The 24,376-nt window shown below is 43.6% G+C and overlaps 1 protein-coding gene across 5 annotated transcripts in view; it reads right to left on the bottom strand.

The window, feature by feature from the left end:
• Positions 1-24,376, bottom strand: part of GBF1 (golgi brefeldin A resistant guanine nucleotide exchange factor 1) — a 107,207-nt gene that overhangs the window by 1,686 nt on the left and 81,145 nt on the right. For 4 of the 5 annotated variants that reach the window (XM_027878052.1, XM_027878053.1, XM_027878054.1 and 1 more), the window contains 27 exons: positions 23,862-23,960; positions 23,262-23,456; positions 22,740-22,926; positions 22,109-22,249; positions 21,470-21,558; positions 18,238-18,440; positions 17,704-17,827; positions 17,280-17,405; positions 16,585-16,667; positions 14,095-14,331; positions 13,120-13,213; positions 10,072-10,248; positions 9,538-9,602; positions 9,309-9,432; positions 8,686-8,757; positions 7,747-7,841; positions 7,150-7,303; positions 6,708-6,930; positions 4,907-5,070; positions 4,367-4,613; positions 3,775-3,974; positions 2,660-2,810; positions 2,219-2,349; positions 1,756-1,857; positions 1,060-1,173; positions 653-830; positions 313-450 (listed from right to left, as the gene is read on the bottom strand). In XM_027878052.1, the coding sequence (XP_027733853.1) occupies positions 313-450; positions 653-830; positions 1,060-1,173; positions 1,756-1,857; positions 2,219-2,349; positions 2,660-2,810; positions 3,775-3,974; positions 4,367-4,613; positions 4,907-5,070; positions 6,708-6,930; positions 7,150-7,303; positions 7,747-7,841; positions 8,686-8,757; positions 9,309-9,432; positions 9,538-9,602; positions 10,072-10,248; positions 13,120-13,213; positions 14,095-14,331; positions 16,585-16,667; positions 17,280-17,405; positions 17,704-17,827; positions 18,238-18,440; positions 21,470-21,558; positions 22,109-22,249; positions 22,740-22,926; positions 23,262-23,456; positions 23,862-23,960 (3,913 nt within the window). The remainder of the gene's footprint in view (positions 1-312; positions 451-652; positions 831-1,059; positions 1,174-1,755; positions 1,858-2,218; positions 2,350-2,659; positions 2,811-3,774; positions 3,975-4,366; positions 4,614-4,906; positions 5,071-6,707; positions 6,931-7,149; positions 7,304-7,746; positions 7,842-8,685; positions 8,758-9,308; positions 9,433-9,537; positions 9,603-10,071; positions 10,249-13,119; positions 13,214-14,094; positions 14,332-16,584; positions 16,668-17,279; positions 17,406-17,703; positions 17,828-18,237; positions 18,441-21,469; positions 21,559-22,108; positions 22,250-22,739; positions 22,927-23,261; positions 23,457-23,861; positions 23,961-24,376) is intronic. The other variant, XM_027878056.1, reaches the window with a different exon arrangement.

The raw sequence follows: 24,376 nt of genomic DNA, 5'->3' as shown, positions 1-24,376 counted from the left end.
CATTGTTATACAGGTCCTGACAAAGTCACCTATGAGCTGAAAACTAAGCAGCACTGAAGAGCAACTCAGGGGCCTTTTGAGATTTTCCCCTTCCATACACCTTCAGATGAGGCCCTGAGGAGCAGGGGCCAATCACAGGCATTCTTCCCACCCCAACAACCTCAGCAAGAAGGCCAAAACCTATCCATTTGGAAGCACAGCAGTTCACAACACTAGAGGCCCAGTCACCACAGATGATGCTAAAGCAAGGAAAAGCAGATCCATGCCACCATGCTGGGAACATGATTCCAGAAAAAAGATAACAGGACTCACCACTGGCACTCATTTCACCAGGCTTCTCCAAAGGAGCCAGGTGGGTGGCTGATCTCACATCCCCCACAGGAGAAGGGGGCAGGGCAGACACTGTTGATTTCTGATGCTGCTGCTCCACTGGTATGTTGGGGACAGGATCTAGGAACACAAAAGATGCAGTGAGACCACACACCAGTTTGCTCACTCCTGCCACCCTCAATTTGCCTTTCTTGTGCCAAGCTCCCACAGCCTCCTGCAACTATCATTTCATGAGCTTCCCGGCGCTCTGGCAGCTGCGTGCTGGACAAGGTGCAAGCACTGGCCCAAATATGTTTTCTTAAGGTTTCCCAGCCCCTCATACCTTGGATGACTGTCTGTTTGAAGAGCTCATCCCGCAGCCGAGGTAAGAAACAGTCAATGCGCTCCCAAGTGATCTCCCAGAGATCTGAGTATCCTGTCCGTGAATCAGCACTGTGGAATATCCCAGCTGTATCCATTACAAGCAGCATATTCTTCAGAGACTCTGGAATGGCCTCCAGCTATAATCAGAGACACTCCTCAGGACACAAAGAATGGACACATAGCAATGAACAAAAGCTCAAAAAAAAAAAAAAAAGCTCAGAAACCATGGAACAAAATGATTTGGGAAGGATTAAAAGATAAAAAAAATCCAAAAAATGCATCAAACCAAAACATCTTTCAAATTCAGAAGGTTAGAAGTGGTGAATTTTTGTCCAAAGCACTGCAGTACCACATTCAGCACCTTACCAGTAAGTCACTGGAGCCAGCATGCATGTACTTGTCCATAAAGTCTAGAATTGTGAGCCACAGGGCAGCAAAGGTGGTCAGTGAGAGCAGTGGGGAGAGATGCTGAAGGAACACCTAGGAAAAAACACAGCTCCTGTCAACAAGTAATATGAGGGCTGCTGCTCACATCTCGACAAGCCAGTCTTGCAAATCTGGGTTTCCTGTCCTTGTGGCAGGCTGGGAGCATGCACAGGCCTGGCCTGAGGGTGCCACAGGCCTCCACTCTTCTGAGCTGCATTTGTGGAGGACTGGATCTTGTCTCCTTTGTGAGAGGCCCCTGCAGTCTGCATCACCGTGACTTCCAGCCCATCCAGACTCTGCCTCAGGTCAGAACTATCAGCTTGTGACATGCATCATTTCACCATGAGAACAGACTCTCTTCAACTAATGTTGGGTGAAATACTTCTCTCTCTCTCTCCATCATTAAGTCACAAACTCTTTCCTGACACCTCCAAGGACCAGGATCACAGATACAGTTCTGGAAAGAAGGCACATTCCAGCAGCAGAAGCTGGTGGAGAAGCCCAGCACTAAAGACAGTCAAACTATCACCCTGAATCTATCCAAATCAGAGATGCTGAGAAGCAAACACAGCTGAGTTTGGTTTCCTTGAGGAACATGTTTTCCCACGAGCTTTCAGGCAGCAGAAGTGTGCTCACCTTGGAGAGTAGTGTTGAGGCTCTCATCCTAGTTTCTTCCATCCCACCAACATCAGCTGGGCTGATATTCTCAAGTAGCTTGGTTAGCAGTGGGAACAGCACCTGTTGGATCAGACACATTGATGTTTTAGAGCTGAAAAATGACTGATGAGATTTGCCCAGACAATGTTCCAGAATAGAGCTGGATTTTGGGACTGATGGCTTCAAGCAGAGAGCATGAGAGAAGCAATGGGAAGTGGACATGAGTGGATCCACTTCAGTACTCCAAAAGGCTCTGTCAGAAACCTAAGCAGAGAGGAACTTTTCACAAGACCAGAGTAAGGATCATCTTGTCTGCTGTGGTGAACCAGCTGCTCAAGAAGACAGTGCCGAAGAAGAATACCATTCTTCCACTCCTGCACACAGCTTTGCTCTTCATAACAATACTTTCCTGCCTACATGCCCAGCCCAGCCAGGAAGTTACCTTGTTGAAGCAGGATTCCCATTCCAGGGCATCCAGGGCCTGCAAGTCATGTACCAGGAGGGCCCGCTGCAAGTAAGTGAGTGCTTGCATCCGTATCTGGCGTCGGGCATCACAGCACAGCCAGGCAATACCTGCAAGAGAGGGATTCAGGGCAAAGCCCACAGTGAAAGTGTCACATGCCTACTTCCCCAGTCTAGGGTAAGAAGTCTAATGAAGATCTGGGGAAAAAAATTCCAGGCCACAATCTACTGTCAGAGCCAGAAACATGCTAGCAGCTAACTCCTGCTAAAGATATCATTCAAAATCTGATCCAAATTCTTTGTCAATCACAAGAGACCCTAAAAACAACCTCTGCCTGCCTTCTGCAGTTAGTTCTTGGCTCATCAACTTTCCTGCCATTATTTTGGAAGTGTATCTGCTTGCTCTCATCACCGGCTTTACCCTGTAGCAAAGGACACCAGCAGTTGGACCACAGTGTTCGGGAATCCGCTGTGATTTTCCTGGCTGCCGTCTCCAGGTGTCGCTGCTCCTCCGCCCAGGAGCTGTAAATGCCGGCTGCTCGCGTGTGCAAGGTGTGCATGAGGTCCAGGAGCTGCAAGTACATGGCATCGTAAGAAACACACAGGACTTAAAAATTTTAAGCAACTCTGATCTCTGCTCTTCTCCAAACCAATGTTAAAAGGCTCACAGCTACTGAACCCTGCTTTCTGTATGTACATAATCATGCACAGCTATAGAGACCGTGCCAGGCCCTGCTGTCTGTGCCCTCCTGAAGTGGTCAAGTGCCAGGCATCTTCAACAAGATTTGTTTCAGTTCAGTCACCATGTCAATCCCATCTGAGTCATTCCAACCACCATTCCAGTCACGCCAAAAGGAAGAATGGACTCTTTCCTGGCATACAGTATTGACTCTCCCAGGCAGAGGGATCAACCCAGCAATTCATGCTGTCCAGGAACAACTCTCTGCAACATTTTTTTTTAACAAAAAAGGCATGAAGCACATGCAAAGTTCCCTCAGAACAGCTCCGTATGGGCACATGGCAGCACTCTAGTCAGTTTACTACTGAACTGAGACCCAACAGCCCGACAGCCAGCAGGCCTTCACACCTTTGAAGTACCAGCTGGAGAGCAATTACTCCCTTAGCTCAGTCCTCTCTACTTGAAATCCCAGTGCCTCAGCACACAGGGCTTTCCCCTTTCCACAAGCTCAGATACCCTGCCAGACTCCCTGCTAATCCTACGTGAACCTCATGCCTCCAAATGCCCTTGTATCCACATCCATCACCTACTACAGTGATTCACAGCTTCAGACCTCCTCCTTGCTTTCCAGAGGATCTCCCTCTCCATTGCTATTCTGCTTTTGCTACTACAAACTGCAGTCTTCCTTCTTCACTGCAGAACCACACAATGCCTCCAGAGCCACCCTCTGATCCACTGTCACCCAGTGCCCACTAACCCAGGGTGCAGCCCTCCCTTGCCCCATAAAGAATCCCAGCAATTACCTAGAAAAGCCCTAAGTATGGGAAAGGAGAGGAGGAAATCCTTGCTATACTTACGTCCTGACTAACCTGTAAAGACACAGTGTGGTAGCTGGCAGGGATGCTCTCATCCTCATCCTCATCACTGTGTGTGTGTGCCTGGTGCTGGCTCAAGACCCGGGATCGCCGTGTGGAGCTCTCCTTTGGCTTTTTTTTTAACCGACTGGATTTACTGTCATACCTGTGGCTCTTCCCTCTCTTTTCCTGGGACTTGTAGCCTAGAAAATAAAAGGCAGCAACATATCATATACACAGTCCACCACAAAATTTTCTGCCTTTCAACACACAGAGCAGCCACCTTTTGATATCCTCAGCAGACGGCCCTGTCCTGTGAAATGCCCACTACCTGCTTGTAGGGGACCCAGCACCCCTCAGGGACAACCTTCAAGCAAGAGCTGATACTGCTACCTCCATATCAATTCCAGACCTCCCCTCCATCCCAGGGAAGAGGGTAAGAATAAGGTCCCTGCTGCCAGCAGGAGCCAGGACACTCTTCTCATAATAGACCATTTTCTGGTGTCTAGGGACTCATTCCCTGACAGTACACTTCACACTTCCTGCTGACTGGCCACCCCAAGCCCAATCCTTGCCACGTGAAGGGCCATCTTACCCCCATTCAAGCTCGCCTCCACGAAGATACGTATCGTTTTGACACACAGCTCGAAGTTCTCAGGTGTGACATGGGCAGCATCTCGCACGATGAAGGACAGGGACTCCACACACTTCATGAGAGACTTTGTGTCATGTGGGCCCAAATCCAGCCCCACAGTCAGGCTGTACTGGTTGACGAGAGGAGATGGACCCAGCCTGCTGAGCCCAGCAGTGGATCTGGAGGTGTCAATGTCATCTTTCCCCACCTGCAGGGCACAGCAGGAGGGTAGCAGGAAAAGGTAGCATAACAAGCAGCAACTCATTCACATACAGAAAGGGCCTTTCTTCTCAAGCCAACAGATAATGGTTCTGTAGGGTCTGTTTCTCTTTCTTCCTCATTTGCCTCCAACCTTTCTTCTCTCCATCCTCCCTTTATATTATCAGCTCATTTTAGCACTCTTTTCTACTGTCTTATTCTTTCTCCCCCTACCACACCCTCTGCTCACAGCCATGCTAGGAGTAGTCGTCTTGGGGCACCAGAAGCCCACTGGGTACTCACCACTAGCCAGCCGCTGTTCATGACATCCACATCTGTCACCGAGCGATGCATCTTGCCGGGCTTCCCGTGGTCCGTGTACACCTCGGAATCAGAGGTGTAGCCACGGTCCAGGCTCATGTCACTGGGATGATAGGAGGAGGAGACCTCGCTGTCTGACTGAGCACCTGCAAAACAAAAGGCATGGGATTTAGCTCAGCCAAATCAAGAGCTTGCAAGAGTAGCTGTGGATAAGGGAGAAGCAATCCAGATTAGTCAGATCAGCATCAGACAGGAACGATTAGTGGGCCCTGGAGGAAACCAGCCCAGGCTTCTCTTCCTGTGAGACCTGTTTCTCCCCTGTAGGCATGTTTTGCTTTCTCCTCCCGAGGGAAGGAACTTTCCATCCTCTCCTGTGTCACTTGTCAGCCTGACCGCAGATTTAAAAAGGGCAAGAAGTCCAATACTTCAACCCTGAGGGAAGAATCAGATGTACCATGAACTTTATCAACTACCAGAGGTGCTAAGTTCAGCCAAGACAACTCCAAAAACACGGCACAGAATTAAATGACTCACATAGGAATTACATGACCCCTCTGGGGACACTCAGCTCCACAGTAATACTGGACAGGTCTTTTTAATGAACAGCAATCTACATTAGCATGTTCCACACCTGTCAGATCTACCTTCCCTGACATTTAAATTTCACATGCCCCAATACAGAAGTCTTTGCAATGGACAAATGTAAGCTACTGATATAATGTTATTTAGGAGGAAAAACTCATTCTCTCCATTATTATGCACTATCTAGAAACTCACCAAGACAGAGAGAGTTGCTGTGAACACAGTGCACCAAGCATTTTCAGGAGGTAAAGAGAACTAATGTTCTGATGTGCAAGGTGAACATCAAGCAGTTCACCTGCACAAGTGAACTGTGCAGGTTCAAACTCAAGCAGTTTGCTCCATCAGCAGGGACAGAAGCAGTAAAAAAAAAAAAAAAAAGAAAAGAGAGAAGAAAAGAGAGAGATGGGAGAAGACAGCCCAGCATTAACCCAGAAGGAAAATGCCATAAGTGTTTTACAAAACTGTGTTTCTCCCATCTGTTTAGCATAAAGCATAAAGACCTAGCAAGAAGTTCTAGAAAGAAAACAAAGCCTTCTGGAAAAAATCTTTTCTTGCTCTTTGCTTTAGAAGTCTGAAGATATCAGTCTCAAATACACTGCCAGCTGGCTAAAGCAAAACAGAACAATTTGCTGAAAAGACCATCTTTTTAACACAGTCAAGAGAAGTGGGAAATAGTGGGTTGCTCTTGTGGGAATGGTTCAGGCACTATTAATACAAATGGATTTGGAAATAGAATTTTAAATAACAACTCTCTTTATGAGATCCTTAAAATGGGGACAAAAAGAGTTAGTCCCACAAAAGAAGCAAGTATGACAGGAGCAGCAGCTGGGTTTACATTACATGCCCAGATGAGAGATTATAGTACCCAAGGCACCAGACCACAACCAGCAGAAAATGCTCCTTGGGTAGATCAAAGACCTTCTACAGCTGCTACAACTGATATCAGTTTTCCTCCCACTGCTCCCCCAGGGACTAGCACCTGGATTGCTGCTCACTGAGTAGGAAGAGACGGCAGAGTAGAGACAGGGACAGACCATGAGGTAGGAGTGAACAGCAGGTGCTGGTCTTTAATCTTGCTAATGTAGTTTAATATCAGCTTTGTTTTCTTGCAGTCCCCTTTGCTAATTGAAAAGCCTGAGGAAGCAGCTGCTTATCTGGCAGGCAGGCATCAGATTTCCGAGCAAAAGCTGGTCTGTCTTACCTGTGTCGTTATCTGCCCTTGCTGTAACCTGCAGGGCTGCAGGCGGCTTCACCCCAGACCCAATACACTCCACGAGGGTGAAGAGCGTGTACCAGTCATCCCCGGAGTGAATGTTGGCAGCATTGGTCTTCAAGAGTTCATGGAGGCCGTAGGCAACCTCATGGCTAACTCTGGACAGCACATTTGGCTTCATCATAAGGAGGATACGTAGCGAGAGGAGAACCTGGCCAGAGAAGGAGACGAGAATAACAGACTTTATTACTTACACTCCATTCTCCAACAATCTACCCTTTCATTTATTTAGAGCTACTTAAAAATGTTTATGGTTGTCAGCTGCAGCAGAGAAAGTTAAATATGGGTCCACCTAATAGCAGCTGGTTTCCTGTGCTGCCAGGCGTAGCCACAAACCACCTCCAGTAACTGTGTTTCAAAAATCTCTTACCTGTGCACTGATTTCTTCTCGACGGAGGAGTCGAATGGCCAGTCTCAGCAGCCCCACCACTGCCCTCTCCACCAAGAAGCAGAACTCCATTGCATGGACACAGAGATGATAAAGGTGGTCTCGGACAGTTTGCCAGACACAGGTCACACGGTCCCTAGCCACAGCAAGGAGGAGGGAAAGGGTAGGATGAAAGAAAGTGAGACAAGCAGGATCCAGCTACCTCTCCCAGAACTCTAATCAACCCAGTATTTATTATCAATGAAAAATCTCCAGCTAGGAGATATAAAACTAGACACACAGAAACAACAAAGCTGTCAAATTTCTTACTCATTACTTGCAAAGCAATCAGGTGGGAGAATTCTCCTTCTGGAATTTAGTTTATATTCTTCAGATTTCAGAATATCAAGCAATAATTCATGAGCTAACAGCCATTCTGTTTGCACATACTAGAGTAGAATTGTTAAGCCCTGAAATTACAGCCACATGCTGCTTCAGCTGGCAAACCAGGCACATAAGGAACTCATTCCCTGAACCCAGGCAGAAGCTGCAGTGAAGCAGGGACGCTGCAGTGAATGTGCATGTATTTCAAGGTCGTACCTATTCTCTAGAACAATCCGCAGAAGCATCTCCAAGCAGAAGGCTGCATCCTCTTCATCATACGTCTCCTCATCAGGAGTCACAGAGATTAGAGCCTGGAAGAGCCAGGAAATTTTTGTGAATCACAAGCTCCCAGAAATGGGGGACGAACAGGTGAGAACCAACAGAATGCTTTGAGTCTGGGCAAAACTGCATTTAACTGTCTGGTGAGGTCATGCATTGTCTATCAAAAATGCAGAGGTCAAACTAACTATATGGAAAAAGATATCTTTTTTTATTATGCAAGATGAAGGATCCAACAGCTTCTTGCTAATAATATGTGAAGCACAGAAAAAGGAGACATACGTAGGAATGACTACAAATACAGGAGCTATTCCTCTCAAGCCATCAGCTTGCATATGAAAGGAAAATTCCTGACATAATAGGAGTAGGAACAAAATGTTCTCCCAGAACTGAGACAACACTCCCCCAGAGAGATGAGCTTCTCTAGCCCAAAGGCTAATGAGTCCAGCCTTATTACATCTCCCACAGCAGCCAGGTACCACACTATGCAGGGTGACATAGTCAAATATTTCTGTACAGCTCTTGCCTCTAGAGTGGCCTTCTAGAATGCTCTCATTAGGTACACAGCAGACCCGAAACTATGAAAAACTTTAAGCTCCTACACAGAGTTTCACATACTTTCAAACACTTGCCAAGAGTGCTCAAGGTTTTTAGAATGCATTCCACAATTTAATGTTTTCTTCTACTACCAACTTACGGCTGCCAGCACAGAAGTTACTTTTAACACCTGAACTAATGATTCGTTTCATATCCCAAATAGTTTCAAGACCTCCTTTGGGACAGAGGAGCTAGGTGAGTACATAGCCCATATCCACAATCATGCTTAACATACTTGTTCTATCACCACTCCAGTCCCTTGCCCAGTATCTCTCTCACCTTCATGAGCTCCTGGAGGGATTCCAGTTGGAGGAATTTGCTTTCTGTGATCAACTTTTCCGGATCACATTGCTGCAAAAGACAGGAAAGAGGACAGTGCATCTGGGGGATGTGGATGGCATACAAACAGATCCTCCAGAAACACATGATGTTCACAGGAAACATACAGATAGTGGCTTTAACACAATTAACTGGAGAAAAACTCCTGCCGACTAGTTCACTCTTTAACATCAATTACTTTTAGCAGACCTGATCTGTGCTAGACAGATTTTGATAGATAAGTCCACACACCGGTGAACCCCCAGGTTCAGATTTTGTTGGCACCATATGCTTTAACACTGTCTTGCAAAAGATTAGTCATTAATTTGTCTTCAAATACAGGACTATGACGCCAAGGGCAGATCCCAGCCTCTTGTGAGGAGTCATTCCTTTTTTCATGTGTACAGAGCAGCACATTTACCTGACAATCCAGATACGTTCCTCCATAGTTTCTTACAGTTCCCAAGTTCCCTGTTACCTGCAATACTGCTTAGCAGCATGTATACTTATGCTTCTGTTGCCTGTTACCCACACAGTATTGTCACCAAGAAAAAAAGCAGGTTCTTCTGCAGCCTGTATGTTACCTTTATGCATTCCAAAGCCGCTCGCTTTGCCTCCTGTGTTTCCGTAGATGGCCCTCTCATACCAGATTGCTCTGTCCCACTGAGGGTGAGCCAGCTAACAAAACTCAGTACTGTTGATTCACCACTGCAAATCAGAGGAGACCAGCATCAGTAAGAAAGAAAGCAAGAAACCATATTATTTTCCACCTTTGGTACCAAAAAGACTTCCTGGGATATCTACACCACTCACCGGTTAGACGGTGTCTCCTCACGCTGCAGATAGATTTTGCCATTAGGATCCACGAAGTCTTCAACCTGGAATACAGACCATAACATGCATATGACCAATTGTCTTTGTAGCCTTCCCCCCAGCCCCATGATGTTTCTCTTAGGGATGAAACACTACACTGAACTGAAGTGTATGCAGTCAAACCAGCTCTTCACTCCCCTAGCCCGTCAGTAAAGTGTCACTCTTATCTGGCAACACCAATGCTGTGCTCTAATACTTCATACCTATAAACATGTCCTTCTTCACACAATACTCAAAATGTGTTCAAGTAAAATAAATGTTGGAATTTCTCAAATTCAACGTTTTTGTAAAATGAGAAAAAATGAAACCCTCTGAAAGAAGCTTCACATAACTCGAGCACTCTACCCTTCACAGGCTTCCAAGCTCTGTACACATTTTACTAAAGTGAGGCCTTCACAAGAGAGGTCTTCTCCTCTTGGAATTGGCTCTGTGAAAAGCCAGCACTTCCCACTCCTCTAACTCTTCAGTTATTACCTCCACCATGGCCTTGGGCAGCAGCTCTGCTCGGAAAAGCTGTAGCATGGCCTCCATGATGTTTTTCCAGCCCTCTCGCAGAATGTCACCATGGCGATGGGCCAAGTGAAATACAGTCTTTGCTGCAATATGGGCCTTGGGATTACTTCCAAAAACAGTGGGCAGGTTCTCAATAGACTGCAGGAAAGAAGAGGCGGTGGCAATCAGTCAGAAAGAGATGTTTTCTTTTCAACAAAAATTAGGGCAGATGCTTCAGAATTCGTTATGGAAGACAACAATTCTCTGTTTGATGCTTGGATAACTCCTCAGCTCATATTCACTTTGCACAAAAACAAGGACAAGATGACTTACCTGATACAAGCTGAATCACTGAACCACCTAGACATAGGCTCCCCAGGAATGACAACAACACAGAATATTTTGAAAGTACTTGCTGAAAACTCTCTAATTATCCTGCTACAGAAACTCATTTCAGGATCAATGCCTTCTACAAAAACTGCCACATTTACTCTGGAAGCAGCAATTACATTGTTCTGCTGTTATAGAAGGAAACTAGGGCCAAGAGCATTTCTGACTTGCAAAGTTACTCCTACCACTACTTAACCGCAAGATACAAAGTAAGAGTGATGGATCCTGACATACAAGTATCTCTGCTAATAACTGCCGGATCACAAATCCTCATAATCTGTTCAACGCACTCACAGCTTTTCAAAATACAAGAAGAATGCTAAGTCATTGCAACCAAGCAAGCATATGCTGCCAAAACAAGAAAAAAACCACCAGTAATCATGTGAGCTATTATCAGACACTAACATGCTGCATGTTTCTGCAGTTACTTAAGGTCATCGCAATGTTCCTTTTGACAAGAGATGGGCTTTGCTGTTCTCTTGCTTATGTGGACAAAATCCATACTTACTCCCCCATCAAGAATGGAAGCGAAGACATCAGAGAGGATGGACTGACTCTCTCAATCTCAGATCTGAAGTTCAGAAAAACTAGTCCTTGCTTCAGCCAAACTGTTATCAAAATGGGTCTTTGATCTAGAGGCAAAGTCCATTAAAAGTCTAATCTGAAAATCTGGCAGGAATGTCACAACCAATTTGTTTTTTTTCCTCCACTGGTATGGGGAAACCCCATGAACACATACATTACTGGAGTCTCAAAGTACAAACAGCAATATGCCTGATTTTGCACTGTGGTAACAAGGCACAACCACTGAATTAAAACACACACAAGTGTGGGAGACAACATGCACACAAGTTTTGCTACTACTTATTCAGAGTCAGTATGAGTCTTAAATGTGGATCATAAAGAAGGGCACTTGTTCTTCTTACATCACATAATCCCCCTCCATGCTCCTTTCCATTCCTCTTCTTTCAACCAAAGTGGCCGTGCATAGCAAATGCAGTGCGTGGAGAAGATGCCTACTCACCAGGATGATCTGACCTGGGAAGTGCTGAGCTGCTAAGTGACACTTTGATGTTCTCCTTTGTTTCCTAAAAGCTGCTCTTTGCTTTGTCTACTCAGTCCTCTGAATAAGGCCCCTCCTTCTGCCTTTCCACCAGACCGTCTTTAGGTATTTGTTCAGTTGTCTTATTCCACTACTGTCTCCAATCCTTACAGGAATTTAGGACAGCAGAAAGCAATTGGTGTACTTGGAATCTGGCCAAAGACAAGAACTCAGCCTTCTTCAAATCCAGAAGTCCTTTATTCTATGCCATCACCAAAAGACATGCTTGCTTAATTTACACAGACCTCAAACTGCTCCAGATTCCAGTCTCGCAACTAGATGGGATGCAGCTGGCAATAGCTGGTGCATCTGAGGGCTTGTCTAGTTGCTTCTACTGTGTAAATCTGTGTCAAACTGTTGTTTCCTGGCAGACATTGCTCTGTTTGTATTATCTATTGGTAGTCTTGAGGTCTGGTATGCCTGGAGAGGATCAAGTATTGCATCTTTACTGTTGTGAGCTGTGGAGGAAGAGAGAATCTAAAGCAACCTCGGTGCTTAGATTTCTTTGTCTCTCAAGAGTCAAACTAGCACTTTTTCACTGTTACAAATGCCAGAATGCAAGTGATACAAAACATGTGGCCCAAACCATTCCATTTCCCTACAACCTAGTTCCACAAACTGCATTAATTTGCAGGACTGTTCCCTTTCTCCTATCCCTTTAAGGGATTTAAAATATTCACCTGTCTTGGCATTTTTACTCCCATGCTTTCAGTCCTGAATCATCTTGCTTCCCTTACGTGTGGCAATTCTGTTCTGCTCACTGTGGGTCTTGTGCTGGTTCTGAGAGCAATGCTGTGAGATTCTTTGTGACTTCTGACCCTTTACAGGAGTTGCTGTCAACTTCTCCTTAGTAAAAAAAGCATGGTCTGTCACATACTGTCTATCAAACACCTTGGGGACAAACAGGCTGATGCTGTAACACACAAACAGATTTGGGCAATAAAAACTTACACCAACCACTGCATCTCGAATTTATTCTCACAGTATAACCCAGGGAAATGGTCTCTGGGGCTTGCCAAAAGTGGGGCAGACAGCCGATCTTATTACCAGACTCCATACACTAACTGACAATTCAAAGCACTTGTTTTTCTGATCCCTCTGTGCTTATGCTGTGAATCCACACACAGCCCCTACACTTTGGAAGTACAGCTCTCAAAACATTCCCTCTTGGCACTGCATAAGCCCTTTAACTAAATAGTCAATATCTGAAATGTATAAACTTGCTTGGGATCACAGGAAGATTTAAGTCTCCTCAGATCAAGCAGGTGAAATAAACACTTCTACATCAAAGCATTCTGTTTCTGCAAAAACTGCCACTTGTGAGTGAGTAGAAGGAAATTTGCATATTTGAACCTGTCCTATGGCAGTCTCACTTCACTACACACTTTCCATTGCTTCCTCCAGAAAACTCTAGGCAGGGGCTGATAGATACCTACAGACACCATAATAACTAAAATAATTAAATATTACAGGCTTAACAGAGAAAGAGAGCTCCAATATACTAAAGTCACGCTTCTTTCCCCTCCTTGCAAACTTACCTCACTGCTGAGGGCTGTAAACTTGCAGAGAGAAATTATGAGATTGTCAAACACATCACTAAGGCCATAGTGAGCAGAAATCATTGCACATTTCCTGGGGAAAGAAGAAAACAGAAAATAATGTACTAAGCACAGACAAGTCTGTCTGCAGGACAGCTAATCAGAGACCCTCCTCTCCACCCACTCATAATGAATGCTGATTGTATAGAAGTCTACTATTATCCTTCAAATAACCTCAGTGCTTACCAATAGATTCTCATATTTGCCTGTGCTGATGCACGGATCTCTTTAAAGAAGTGAGTCTAAACAGACAGACCACTTTCACCTGAGCATTATACCCAGTCTCCTGATGTAAGAGAGAGTTGCAGGGATTGGTGGTAGTGTTCAAGGTCTAGTTCCAAGAGATCACAGCCACAGCAGTGCACTAACAGAGCTTAAGGAGTTATTTGGTGTGGATCTAAGCATGACCAAAGACTGTTCCAATAGAGTTACTCATAGGTGGCAAGTTTTTTGAATACTGGTCATCTGGGAAAGAAAAAAGAAAAATCCCCCATATCGTTCCACCACAGCCATGACCTCACATACATGAAAGGTTTTGTTCATATACACAGGTTTTGCCAACATCACTGAGCAAGTTAAGAGTGATTTCCCCCAACCCAATTCTAAACAGCTCAACTATGTCAGTAGGTCTTTTAAATGCAACCATGTTGGAGTTTAGAAATATGTACCCCAGGCACTTTGATTTATTACAACACAACAGTCAAGCCAAACAGCGAGTGGCAACCAAGAGAGGCCAAGATGGGATGAATAGATACAAATGACAGAACAAAACTAAAGGACTGCAGGTCACAATAAATGGTTTTCAATTGCTAGGAAAAGTAACAGTTGATATTCACTGTGACAGCTCCAGCACATAAACAGGACCCAACGGCCACACCTTCTACTCTTCTGGGTCTTCATGAATGCAAGAGTTACCTGAAACCAGAAATAGCTTTCTGGATTATTGTTTCTTCTAAGCTCTTGTCAAAAACATAAGAAAGTGCTGCAATGGTTGGTCCCCATGTCATGGTGAAGAGATCATGATCATAGCTTCCAGGAGGCACATGGAGAAATATTCCCTCATCAGTGGCACCACGATGTAGCAGGACATTCCAGATATAGTTTTCCTTCACCAGGCCTGTCTGTTCTTCTGGCATCACTATCTCATCATTTCTACAATGGAGGAAGGCAGAAAGGTTGAATTTTTCCTTCTGAGTCGAACCTAACATTTACACCTTTTCTTATGTGGTCCCAGAGATAAGCGATACCTATTTTGGAATGACTTTGCCAGCTCCTGAAACATTCTCCTGAAGCTTCCCTGCTTCTCCTGCCCCTCTCTGATATCCTGAATACAAAGTCTGATGGCTCTCAGAAGCACCCAGCAGTAACAGTGTAAGGATAGTATTGAAGAAGCAGCTACCAAACACTACAAGAGCAAAATGCAACACGAACTGCAGTTAAATGAAGGGAAATTTTCGACAGCACACTGGCATAGCTTCAACCCCATCCCAGCTCTCACTGTGTTAGAGTGCTCTCCCTATCTCATTATTCCCAGATAAAAAAAAAATTAAATTGTTATATCACTGCAGTCAACAGTAAAGAGTATCCTTCTATAAGAATAATGAAAATATTCATATGACGCCAAAATCAAATATTAGAAAGCCAAGTAGTACAAAATTAAAGATAAAACAAGAAATCAAATGTATGATAGGTGATTTATAATCAGGGTACCACAGCTCCTTAATCTAACTTGGATAAAACTACACAGTAATAAAATAATTATGATTAATGCCAAGTACTGCTTGCATTCACAGGTTAAAATATATCAAGCCTAACTACATACTCCCTAGACTTAGGAAACATTGCACAAGAGAAAATCCTCTGCAAATGACCGACCAACTGAACAAGAGTCTCAAAACCACTGAGAATAGTAGATTGCAGCCAATTTGGAAAGTAAAAGCCTTTCTGCAGCAATCAAGAAATAATGTCCTTTATTGCCAAAGAAGCAATTTTCATGTGCTAATGACAACTATAAAAAACGCTCTTGATTTATGCATAAGTAATAAGCTCTTCTCAGTTTCAGGTGCCGGCATATTTTGACAAGAGCTATTAAAACTGAGATTATATAGGTAAGTAAGTTTGCAGTCAACAGCTTATTTTTTCTTAGAACTCATATTCGATTATTATTAACAGAAGCAAGTGAATGGATTTACTTGGAAGGTTTCTGGACATGAAATTGTGCTCAAAGTGAAATGCTGAGATCCCGAACAGATCATACACTACTTCATACAGCTTTCAGTTTGATTTTCCCCCCCTAATAACACAAAGAAAACAAACAGTTCCTCAATCTCAACTATGACACTGGGGCAGTCTGTCTGAGATGGAGCAATACTGAAATTATACACCAACTGTTCTAGTCACAGAACATACTGAAATAGGTCACGTATCTGGTGAAGGGGCGATAAAGGGGAATAGACTGGGACAGAGGCACTAGGTAACCAAACGATATGAGGATATTCTCAGGGTAACTATTCAAAACATTAGGAACATCCTCAGGGAAGAGAAGCCAATCAAAACTAGAACTCTATTTGAAAGCTAAAGCTACCTCTTGAAGAATTCTAGATATTCACTACAGGCAGCAACCCCACCTTCTCGGAGAAGGCTCAAACAGGAGGGTCACCCTAATCACACTGCCCTGCTTCCAGCACAAGCTACTGCAGACAGAAATCAGCTGAGAGTCAGTCACATCCTGTCTCCTCAGAGATGTAATCTGCTCAGCTTCAAATTGACTGGGCTTTGATTTACTGATAGGCTAGATTTTTAATCTATTATTGAACTTTACTGCCCAAAACCAGCCTGTGCACAAAAGGGCCTCAACCACCAGGAACGCTCCTCAAGTACTGGTCAGTGGGCCAAGAGCTTTAGGGGTGGCAGAAGAGATGGGTGCAGATAGCAGCCTCATGTGAAGAGCTCAAAAGCAGAATATATTAAACTGAGACCTGAACACATTATGTCAGGGCACCAATGCAGTCCTGGGGATGAGATAATATCTCTCAAACCACATAAAAAGTTCTAAAGGAGTCTAAAGGCCTGGTCTGGAGAACAGAGCCTTCTTAGATACAGCATTCCATATGTGCTGGTCTTGCTCAGCTGTTCTTTTCCATTGTCATAGAAGTAACAGATTTTCTAACTTTATCTTAAACTCTGTGGATTAAAATACCTGGAAAAAAATCCAAAGATACAAATCCAAGTGCAATTGCTGTGACAGACTTGTTACTACAGCCCCACATGGAGCTGGAATTTGGTCTGAGGCAAACAGGCACATGATTGGTGAGTTGCTTTCCATACTCTCCAGATATCTCACAGACCTAACAACTCTAGTTTGTATGCTCTCTCTGTATAAGGAAATGACAGATTGATTCTTACTTGATGGCATGATACATGTCTTCCAGTATGTCCTGTTCAAAGTCTTTGCCTCCATTCACGCCTTTCAGGTTCTTCCGAAACTCCTGAGAAAAGTTACACCAATGTCAATTCCTAGTATCTCCCACTTTAAACTCTTTGGCTAGGAGCACTACTCCACTTGTTTTCCATGGGGCCAGAAGGAGATTTTCCTGCATTCTTTAACAAATGCAGCCTCAAAATTCAAAGATTAAATGCTATTCTTAAAGGGAGTAGCGTCCAGCAACTCCTGTCTACGCACACAAGGAAAGAAGGAAAGAACAGAGACACAACATAACACATGCTTAGTTAATGCTGGACATCAGAAGGACAGGTCTGTATCAGAATGACAGAATTGACACAAGACTTGAACTCTCTAGAAGCTCACAGCAGTACAACAGTCTTCTCTATCTTACTATGTCTTAGTATACAGTTTGATCACACAAACAAAAGCCTCTTGATAAACATACTAAGGTGTCTGCTAAGCTCATATTTCTTCAGGTTGCCCCTTGTCCACAACTCCCCCTCAAATTATACTCAACTTTGGTGCTGCACAACAGCTTACTGTATACCTGAGTGAAAAATGCCAAGGAAAAAAGGAGAATGTCATTAAGATAAAAAGAGTCACTGCGTTGTTATCAAAACCAGAGAAGACAGATGCCTACAGTGGTAGCACCCACCTCCAGAGTCATTGGGACGTTCTGCTTGCGGACATTGTGGTTGTGCTGGTCAGTGTTCAGCATAATAACTGCATAGGCCAGGGCAAAGCAGGCATCACTATTAGCAAACGGGGACCCGTTTGATTTCTGAAAGGCAAATATATGCACAAATTAGTCCTACAGGAGCAGTGATACCAGTGACCAAGACAGTCATTTTCCTAACAGTACTGAATCGTCTCTGGGGCAAACAAAAATCCCAGGCTGTGGCTCCAGCTTCCAAAAAGCACTCCAGAAATCTATTTGCCACTGCCACCTCCTACAAAATAGCTGCTGCTTGCAGGGCACAGTAAGCTTATATAGGCAGTTTGATCTGACATGTCCATCGTGGCAAGCAGATGGACACAAAAGAACACAGTTTTGAGCTTTCTGCCCACCAGGTACACACCCTCCAATGTTCTGTGAAGGCTTCCAACAGTCTCTGGATTACAGGAGCCTCTCCTGGTAATCTAAAGGCCTCTAGATAAAGTCGTAAAGCTTCATCCAGCCTTAAACCTTGGAAGCTGAAAGTCCTGCAAAAAGAATAAAATGCAATGAGAAGCTGAAACAGGACGGGAAAGGTGGGATAAACTTACTAATTACAGTCTTGTTTGTTCAGACAGTAAACAGAAGAGGGTGAGGAGAGAAGAAAAGAAATATACCATGAACAGGCAAAAACCAATAAGAGAGTCAACAACCCTACAAGTGTTTATGTATGTAATTATCTCTCCAGTCTTCACAGAGACTGCCCTGACGAAAGGAGCTCAAATATCATACTATTATATGTATCTAAGGTGTTACCATATGCAAGAATTTGGCATGGCAGGACACAGAACCAAGTGATATAAATCCAATGCCTCCAGGAATTACTGTTCTATTGCTTTCTTTAATTATTCTTAACTTTCACCCCTTCCTGACCAAAGAGATACAGAAAGATACTCACCCAACAAAGCTTTCCAGCAAGTCTATGTTCTTGCGGTCACTCACAAATTCCCCAATCATCTTTTTGTCAAGGCGAGGATTTTCCCGCAGCCACCTGGCCACTTCATTGTTGTCGATGGGTGTGGCAAGAAGGTTTTTCTCCTGCAGAAACTGTATCCCTTTCTTTGGCTTTTGGTTGAACTGCTCTGTTCCAGTTATCAGGAGCTGAAGGAGACATTCTGATAATTACAGCTTGAAGTGCATTTCTTACTTTAGATTGTTTTTAACATTTGAACCAAAAACAAAATAGAAGAAAGATCACTCTCAGCATGATCAAATTCCTGTACTGTGTAATCCATGAAGAAGGCTAACCAAGAACAGAAAACCTGCATTCATCACAAGGATTCACTAACAAATAATTCTGGACAAAGCAAGCATGAGCTACCATCTTTGAAAAGCTTTAACGTTTACCCAAGCAATAAGCTCTGTTATTCCAAATGCCTCACCTGCTCTAGTATGTAAACAAAGCAGATGAAGGTCTCTGATGAACCCTGGACACTTGGCAACATCAACCCCACCCAGCTGCAAAGCAGCACTGCTCTATTGCCATCTCCTACCCACTCTGGTTCCAGGCTCTCATAACACTACCTCACCATCAGGAGATGTACAGCAAGAATCCTTGGCACTTACTCAGCAGGTGCAAAGAGGAAGTGCTGCAAAAGCTTAAACTAAGAACCAGAAAACATTCTGCTAGTGAGACACGGTCCCAGGAACATCTGGTATTCCAGCCTGACAAGGTTACCTGTAAGCTGGAAAGAGCAGGTGCATTTTTGACTTTGAAGGGAAGTCAACTACCCTGCCCTGCTGGGAAGCTAGGCTGCGCCACAGTCACGGTGTAATAAAACAACTGACTAAGAAAGGGTTAACTGAATGTTCTTGGTGGTGTTCAGAAAAACCAAAAGCACAAACAATGGTATGAACTTTACTAAGGAACTAGAATAAATGTCAGTTCCCTGTTAGCTCCTATCACGATCAAACTGCTAGCAATGACCTAGTGAACTAAATTCGTGACCATCATGATTACTAGCTCCTCTGGGATTTCTCAGTACCACAGATGCCACCAGCCCTCTACTTTTTGCTTCCCCTACCTGTGTGAACACCCTCAGAATTGCAGTGAAACACAGACCCTGAAATAGCATGGAGTGAACAAGGACCCAGTAAGGACATAACAATGTGCTGCCCTGGTCTAACAGGCCTGAAGGGACTGTATGACACTGGCGGCACTTCTGTTTAGCTGCAAATCCTGTAACCCAAGTCCTAGGGTATTCTATGGACTGGCTAAGTCTATAGACTTCTTTAAAACCACTTGAAAGCAGACCAGAGTGCTGGCAGTTTGCACTGCATTTATAATCATGTCAGTCCTCTGCTTCTGAGCTCCCAGTCATTGCCTTTTGAAACATCAAAGAAAACTTTCTGTTTGAGGCATAATTTGTTTTCTGCTTTTATGTAGCTTTTTTACTCCTTCCAGCTGTGGTAATGTTTAGTACTTCAGAGGTTAAAGGAAGCAGAACATGCTGGTGCCATGTCAGCATCAGCACTGCTAAAGCTCACTGTTTGGTGTGCCCTGTTTTCATGCTCAGGATGAAACCATTAGCAGATTTAGGGTCAGAAAACAGTTTTCCCTGGGCAAGCTCAGAGATTTATGAACATCTTCCTTCCCTCTTCTCTTGATTTCTTCTAACCTTTCCAGGACAGCAAAGCCAGAGTATTACCAAAGATTTTCATTTAGGGCAGTGGAAGCACTATGCAAGCTCCCTTCTCAACAATGGACTTTCACAGAGTCCATCAGCAAAGCTGCTATGAAAGCAAGATTTACTGCAAAGCAAAGGATTAAAAATGAAACAGTAACTAAACCAACATTAATTTCTTAGAAATTAGTTAATGCCAAAACTCAGTGGTTCATCTGAAGACAGTGCTGACAATCACTTCCCCCCACAGCTGTGGCTCAGGAAGGCAGTTACCATTATCCCACTGCAGCACCATGTTGTAGGTAAAAAAACCAATTTCCCAAGTACTGCAGCAAACTTCCTATACAGAAACCAATGCTTTAAATTACACACAGATCCCGAGATTGCCAGAGTGGATCACAAAGCATAGATTGGGCAGTAGAAAGAGATCTGTTGTATTTTTGTTGAAGTAAATTTAAACAAATACAACCACCAATTCCTTATAATAATGAAAAATAAAACCACTTATGTTGGAGAGAGAAGCAAGAAGCCCTTTAATCAGATACAAGTAAAAAACCTTTTCTTTACCACCAATAAATCCTTCAAAGACATTAATTTCTTTTCCACTATATCATCTGGCTCCTTACCCCACAACTGTTATGGCCACTCATGTTTCACCCAGAATATGTGTCATTTTCTTACTGAAATTTAGCAATCTCTCACATCTGAGATAACCTTCCTCATGTATATATTGTGGAAAGAGAACAAAGTCTCTTTGAACCTATGTGAATGGGAAAAAAACCAACACATCCACAACAGAAAACCTCAAACAATCCCCTGTAACCCACAGGGATTTTAGATAAGTGTCTCTGAAGCAGGACAGTACCTGATGTTTGACACAACACAGCAGATTAATACAAAGCCATTAGCATGGAGCACCTCTGTCAACACTAGACCTAGACTGGACCCACTCAGGGAATGGAAAAGTTGTACAAAGTTTAGACTACAACTTGGATTAATGAGGTTCAAGGAAACAGACATCTGAAAACAAAGAATGGCTTTGCCACAATCATGACCATCTTTGACAAAGCAAACACAGGAAAAAGCAAACCAGAATAGCAGGCTAGTTAATTTCTACCACAGGCCTCTTGGTACACTCCCCATTTATATCTTTGATAAAGAGTAATGAACCTGCCCTTTTTGATGAAAATACCTGATTGTCATCATATAACACAAACTAGATCCAGCAACTCTCCCACCCAGAAATCAGATGGACCTAGCTTACAAACTATGCCACAAAATTTCCCCAACACCTCCTGCAACCTTTAGCACAACTAAACCATAACAGGTAATAATCACTGCTGTCTCTGCAGTGTAGCGGGATTTTCACTGACTGACTCTTTAATTCTGATCAGCAGAGATCAGAACTCAAAACTTCTGAGATACGACCAGTCATGCAAAGCCCTCAAGGGATGGAAAATAAGGAGAACATTTAAAGATCCATTTGTAGCATATTTCAGATCTTACCTTCTTTTTGTTCTTAATCTGCATAAGTTCCTGAGGGCTTGGAAGGATGCAAGAAAATCGAGTAGGCTTCCTGGGGATACTCTTGTCAGCTAGAAAGACAAAGTGTCATTACAGTCAAACCTACCCCCAGAGTAGCACTCAGGCATGAGTGGTCCCATAATAACTTTCAGTTATGGAGTTTTGCTGCAACATGCTGTCCTGCAAATGGCAGTCACACTCCTATTTAATTATTAAATTCCTTCCACCCACATTTTTTCAACACAATTACCTAGCAGCTTTTTGTCCCAGACAATTTCACACATCATCAAGATTTCATTTTCTGGCTGTTTTGACTACCTACACTACTGATTCCCTGGAAACTCCCTATATGCCTTCAAAACACTAAGCACTGGTATAAATTTCACACACTTTTGCCCCAGAATGACCCACCAGATCTAACCCCTCCCAGAAGAAATGCCAGTTAGTAAGCATATACAGTCCACATACAATAAACAAATATTCACCATATACTTTCTTCTGATTTTAAACACAACAGCTACAATGGTCTACAGCATAGCAGGACTGGTCAGCAAACGTCAGGACCATTCTTAGCATATACACAGTCAGAGTATTGTGCCAAGGTACTGCAGAGACTATTACCTGCCTCACTTCCTCCTTCCAATTCCGTGCAGCTCTCCTTCATCTGGTCAGCCATAAGGCATCCACTGGTGGGAGGACATGCTCCCACTGTCTCTGAGACTGCACTGGAAGGTTTTCTCTCACTCAGTACTCTCTCAATATCTGTAGAAGTTAAAAAAACCAACAAACGAACAAGCAAACAAACAAAACCAACAAAAATCTCCAAACCCAAATGAAAAACCCACAGAGAAGTAAACCCATAAGCCAAGAAAAAAAAGCTAGCAACAGAGAAATGATGAATTGATCACTCAAAACTGAATATGTGCTTATTCAAAGGAGCTCCTGCCAGTAACTGACTTTGCAGTATACTCAGAATTCTGTCTACATGAATTCCATGGCACAGTCTCATTCTGTTGTGATGGCCAGTCTTGACATGGCATTTATATAAAACTTCACATGCAAGGCATATTTTACTATCTGTAAATTTTACAAATAGGAAGGTATATATATACCCTATGTAGTCATAGAACATGCAATAGGAAGACTGAAAACATGTATTTAAGCAGTTTACTATGTCAGCAACCAAAATGAGATCTCCAAGTTTAGCACAGGACTAAGCTTAATATTAAAATATCAGAAAAAGGAGTCTTACTATTGCTTGTTTCTTTAGTGTTGTTGATGGTTTCTGGGCTCGGTTTGACAACTTCCTTCTCTTGCTGATGTATGTTACTCAGCACTTTGGCCTGGCAATGTGCTTCAGTGCTATCTATCACTGTCAGCAATGCTTCCAGAGACAGCAGATGGACAGTATACAGCTGTCCAGAAACCGGGAAGGCATTCTGGAAAATAACATGTAAGTATTAGTCAACTTTCATGCCTCTCCCACCATAATAGGGAAAGGAAGTCTCCCTTCACAGCTTGGAGAAGCCAAAAGAATAGAACAGAACACCCTAAGCTTTTCACCCTAAGCTTTTTAGCACATAATTGTTTGCTCTGACATTATTAAAGCATCATGGCTATTCTTTTCTCTTCTGCTTCCAAATGTTAAATGGTCTAGTTCATCCCTACAGCCTACTCATCCTGGATCTTTGGACCACTCTCGTTCTTAAGTCCTGCCTCTCTGCTCACCCTTGCCCTGAGGCTGCCCCTCCCTTCCCCGGCCACGGTTCAGCACCTTGGAGAGCAGCTTGGTGAGCTCCTCGAAGAGGTTGGCGCAGTAGTAGTCACAGTCATAGTTAATGTACAGCTCGGTCACAAAGCTGGGAATCCTCCATAGTTGAACGATGGCTTCCAAAGCCATCTCCTTCATTTCATAGGGCATCTTTGGGTTTTCCACAGTGATTATTTCCATCAGCTTCTTGATATACATCTGGCAGAAACACAGGGCAGCTCAGTTTAAGGAAAGGAAAAAGAAAGCAGGGCAGTGAATAGCTTTGAGGACTACCCAAAGAGATTTAAGCTTCATCTTCCCAAATCTTTAATGACATCTCGTTCTGAAGGAGGTTGTGAAAAGGTTTCAAATATTTCTATCATTGGGCGCACCTGGATTTCCTGTTCTAAAAAAACAGTATGAAGGCAGGCAGCACAGTACACCAGTCTCAAAGACTTTTGTTTATCCAACAAAAAATGGCCTATACAGCCTATCCATAATGCACTGAGTAATTTGTGCAAAAGTAAACTGACCCTTAGACAGTATCTTACTGCCTACCTATAGGCATTCAACTGAAGGTCAATAAACTATTACCGGGCACCCAGTGATATTCAAAAAACTCACCTCCAGCTGGAATTTCAGATGCTCTCTCATGCTCTCAAAGAGAAGAAAGCACACCCTGAGGGAAGCTGCATACAGATTGAGCCGCTCAACACTCAGCAGCTGAACAAGAAACAAAAAACCCTTTAAAAACTACAAAGGCAAGTCATCATGTGCTATAAGTGGCAGTACTGTGACACTGCAGGTATCACCTGCAATCAACCAGAGACCCACGCATTGCCTCCCACAGCAATGGTATTTCAAAAAACAACTCCTTGTTCAACCTCCTGGTCTCACTTTTTGCTAGTGAGGATGAATATGCTTAGTTCTCTTCTGCATGTGGTAACACTTTTCCTACTACAACTTTGTTCTTTTGCCAAGTCCACAGAATGTGTTAGTGGTAAAGGAACTTGGGAGAGAACCTGCCTCTGGTCCCTCTGCAATTAACAGCTTGGTACTACAAAGGTTCTGCCTACAATTAAACGGGTAACTTCCACCCATAATTACCTCAAAACCAATTATATCAAAACACTGTGTTA

The sequence above is a fragment of the Empidonax traillii genome, unplaced genomic scaffold (assembly GCF_003031625.1).
Source record: "Empidonax traillii isolate 1590-97213 ecotype Southwest subspecies unplaced genomic scaffold, ASM303162v1 scaffold38:size1800464, whole genome shotgun sequence".
Classification (NCBI taxonomy): domain Eukaryota; kingdom Metazoa; phylum Chordata; class Aves; order Passeriformes; family Tyrannidae; genus Empidonax; species Empidonax traillii.
This window is presented reverse-complemented; position numbering and strand designations above follow the sequence as displayed.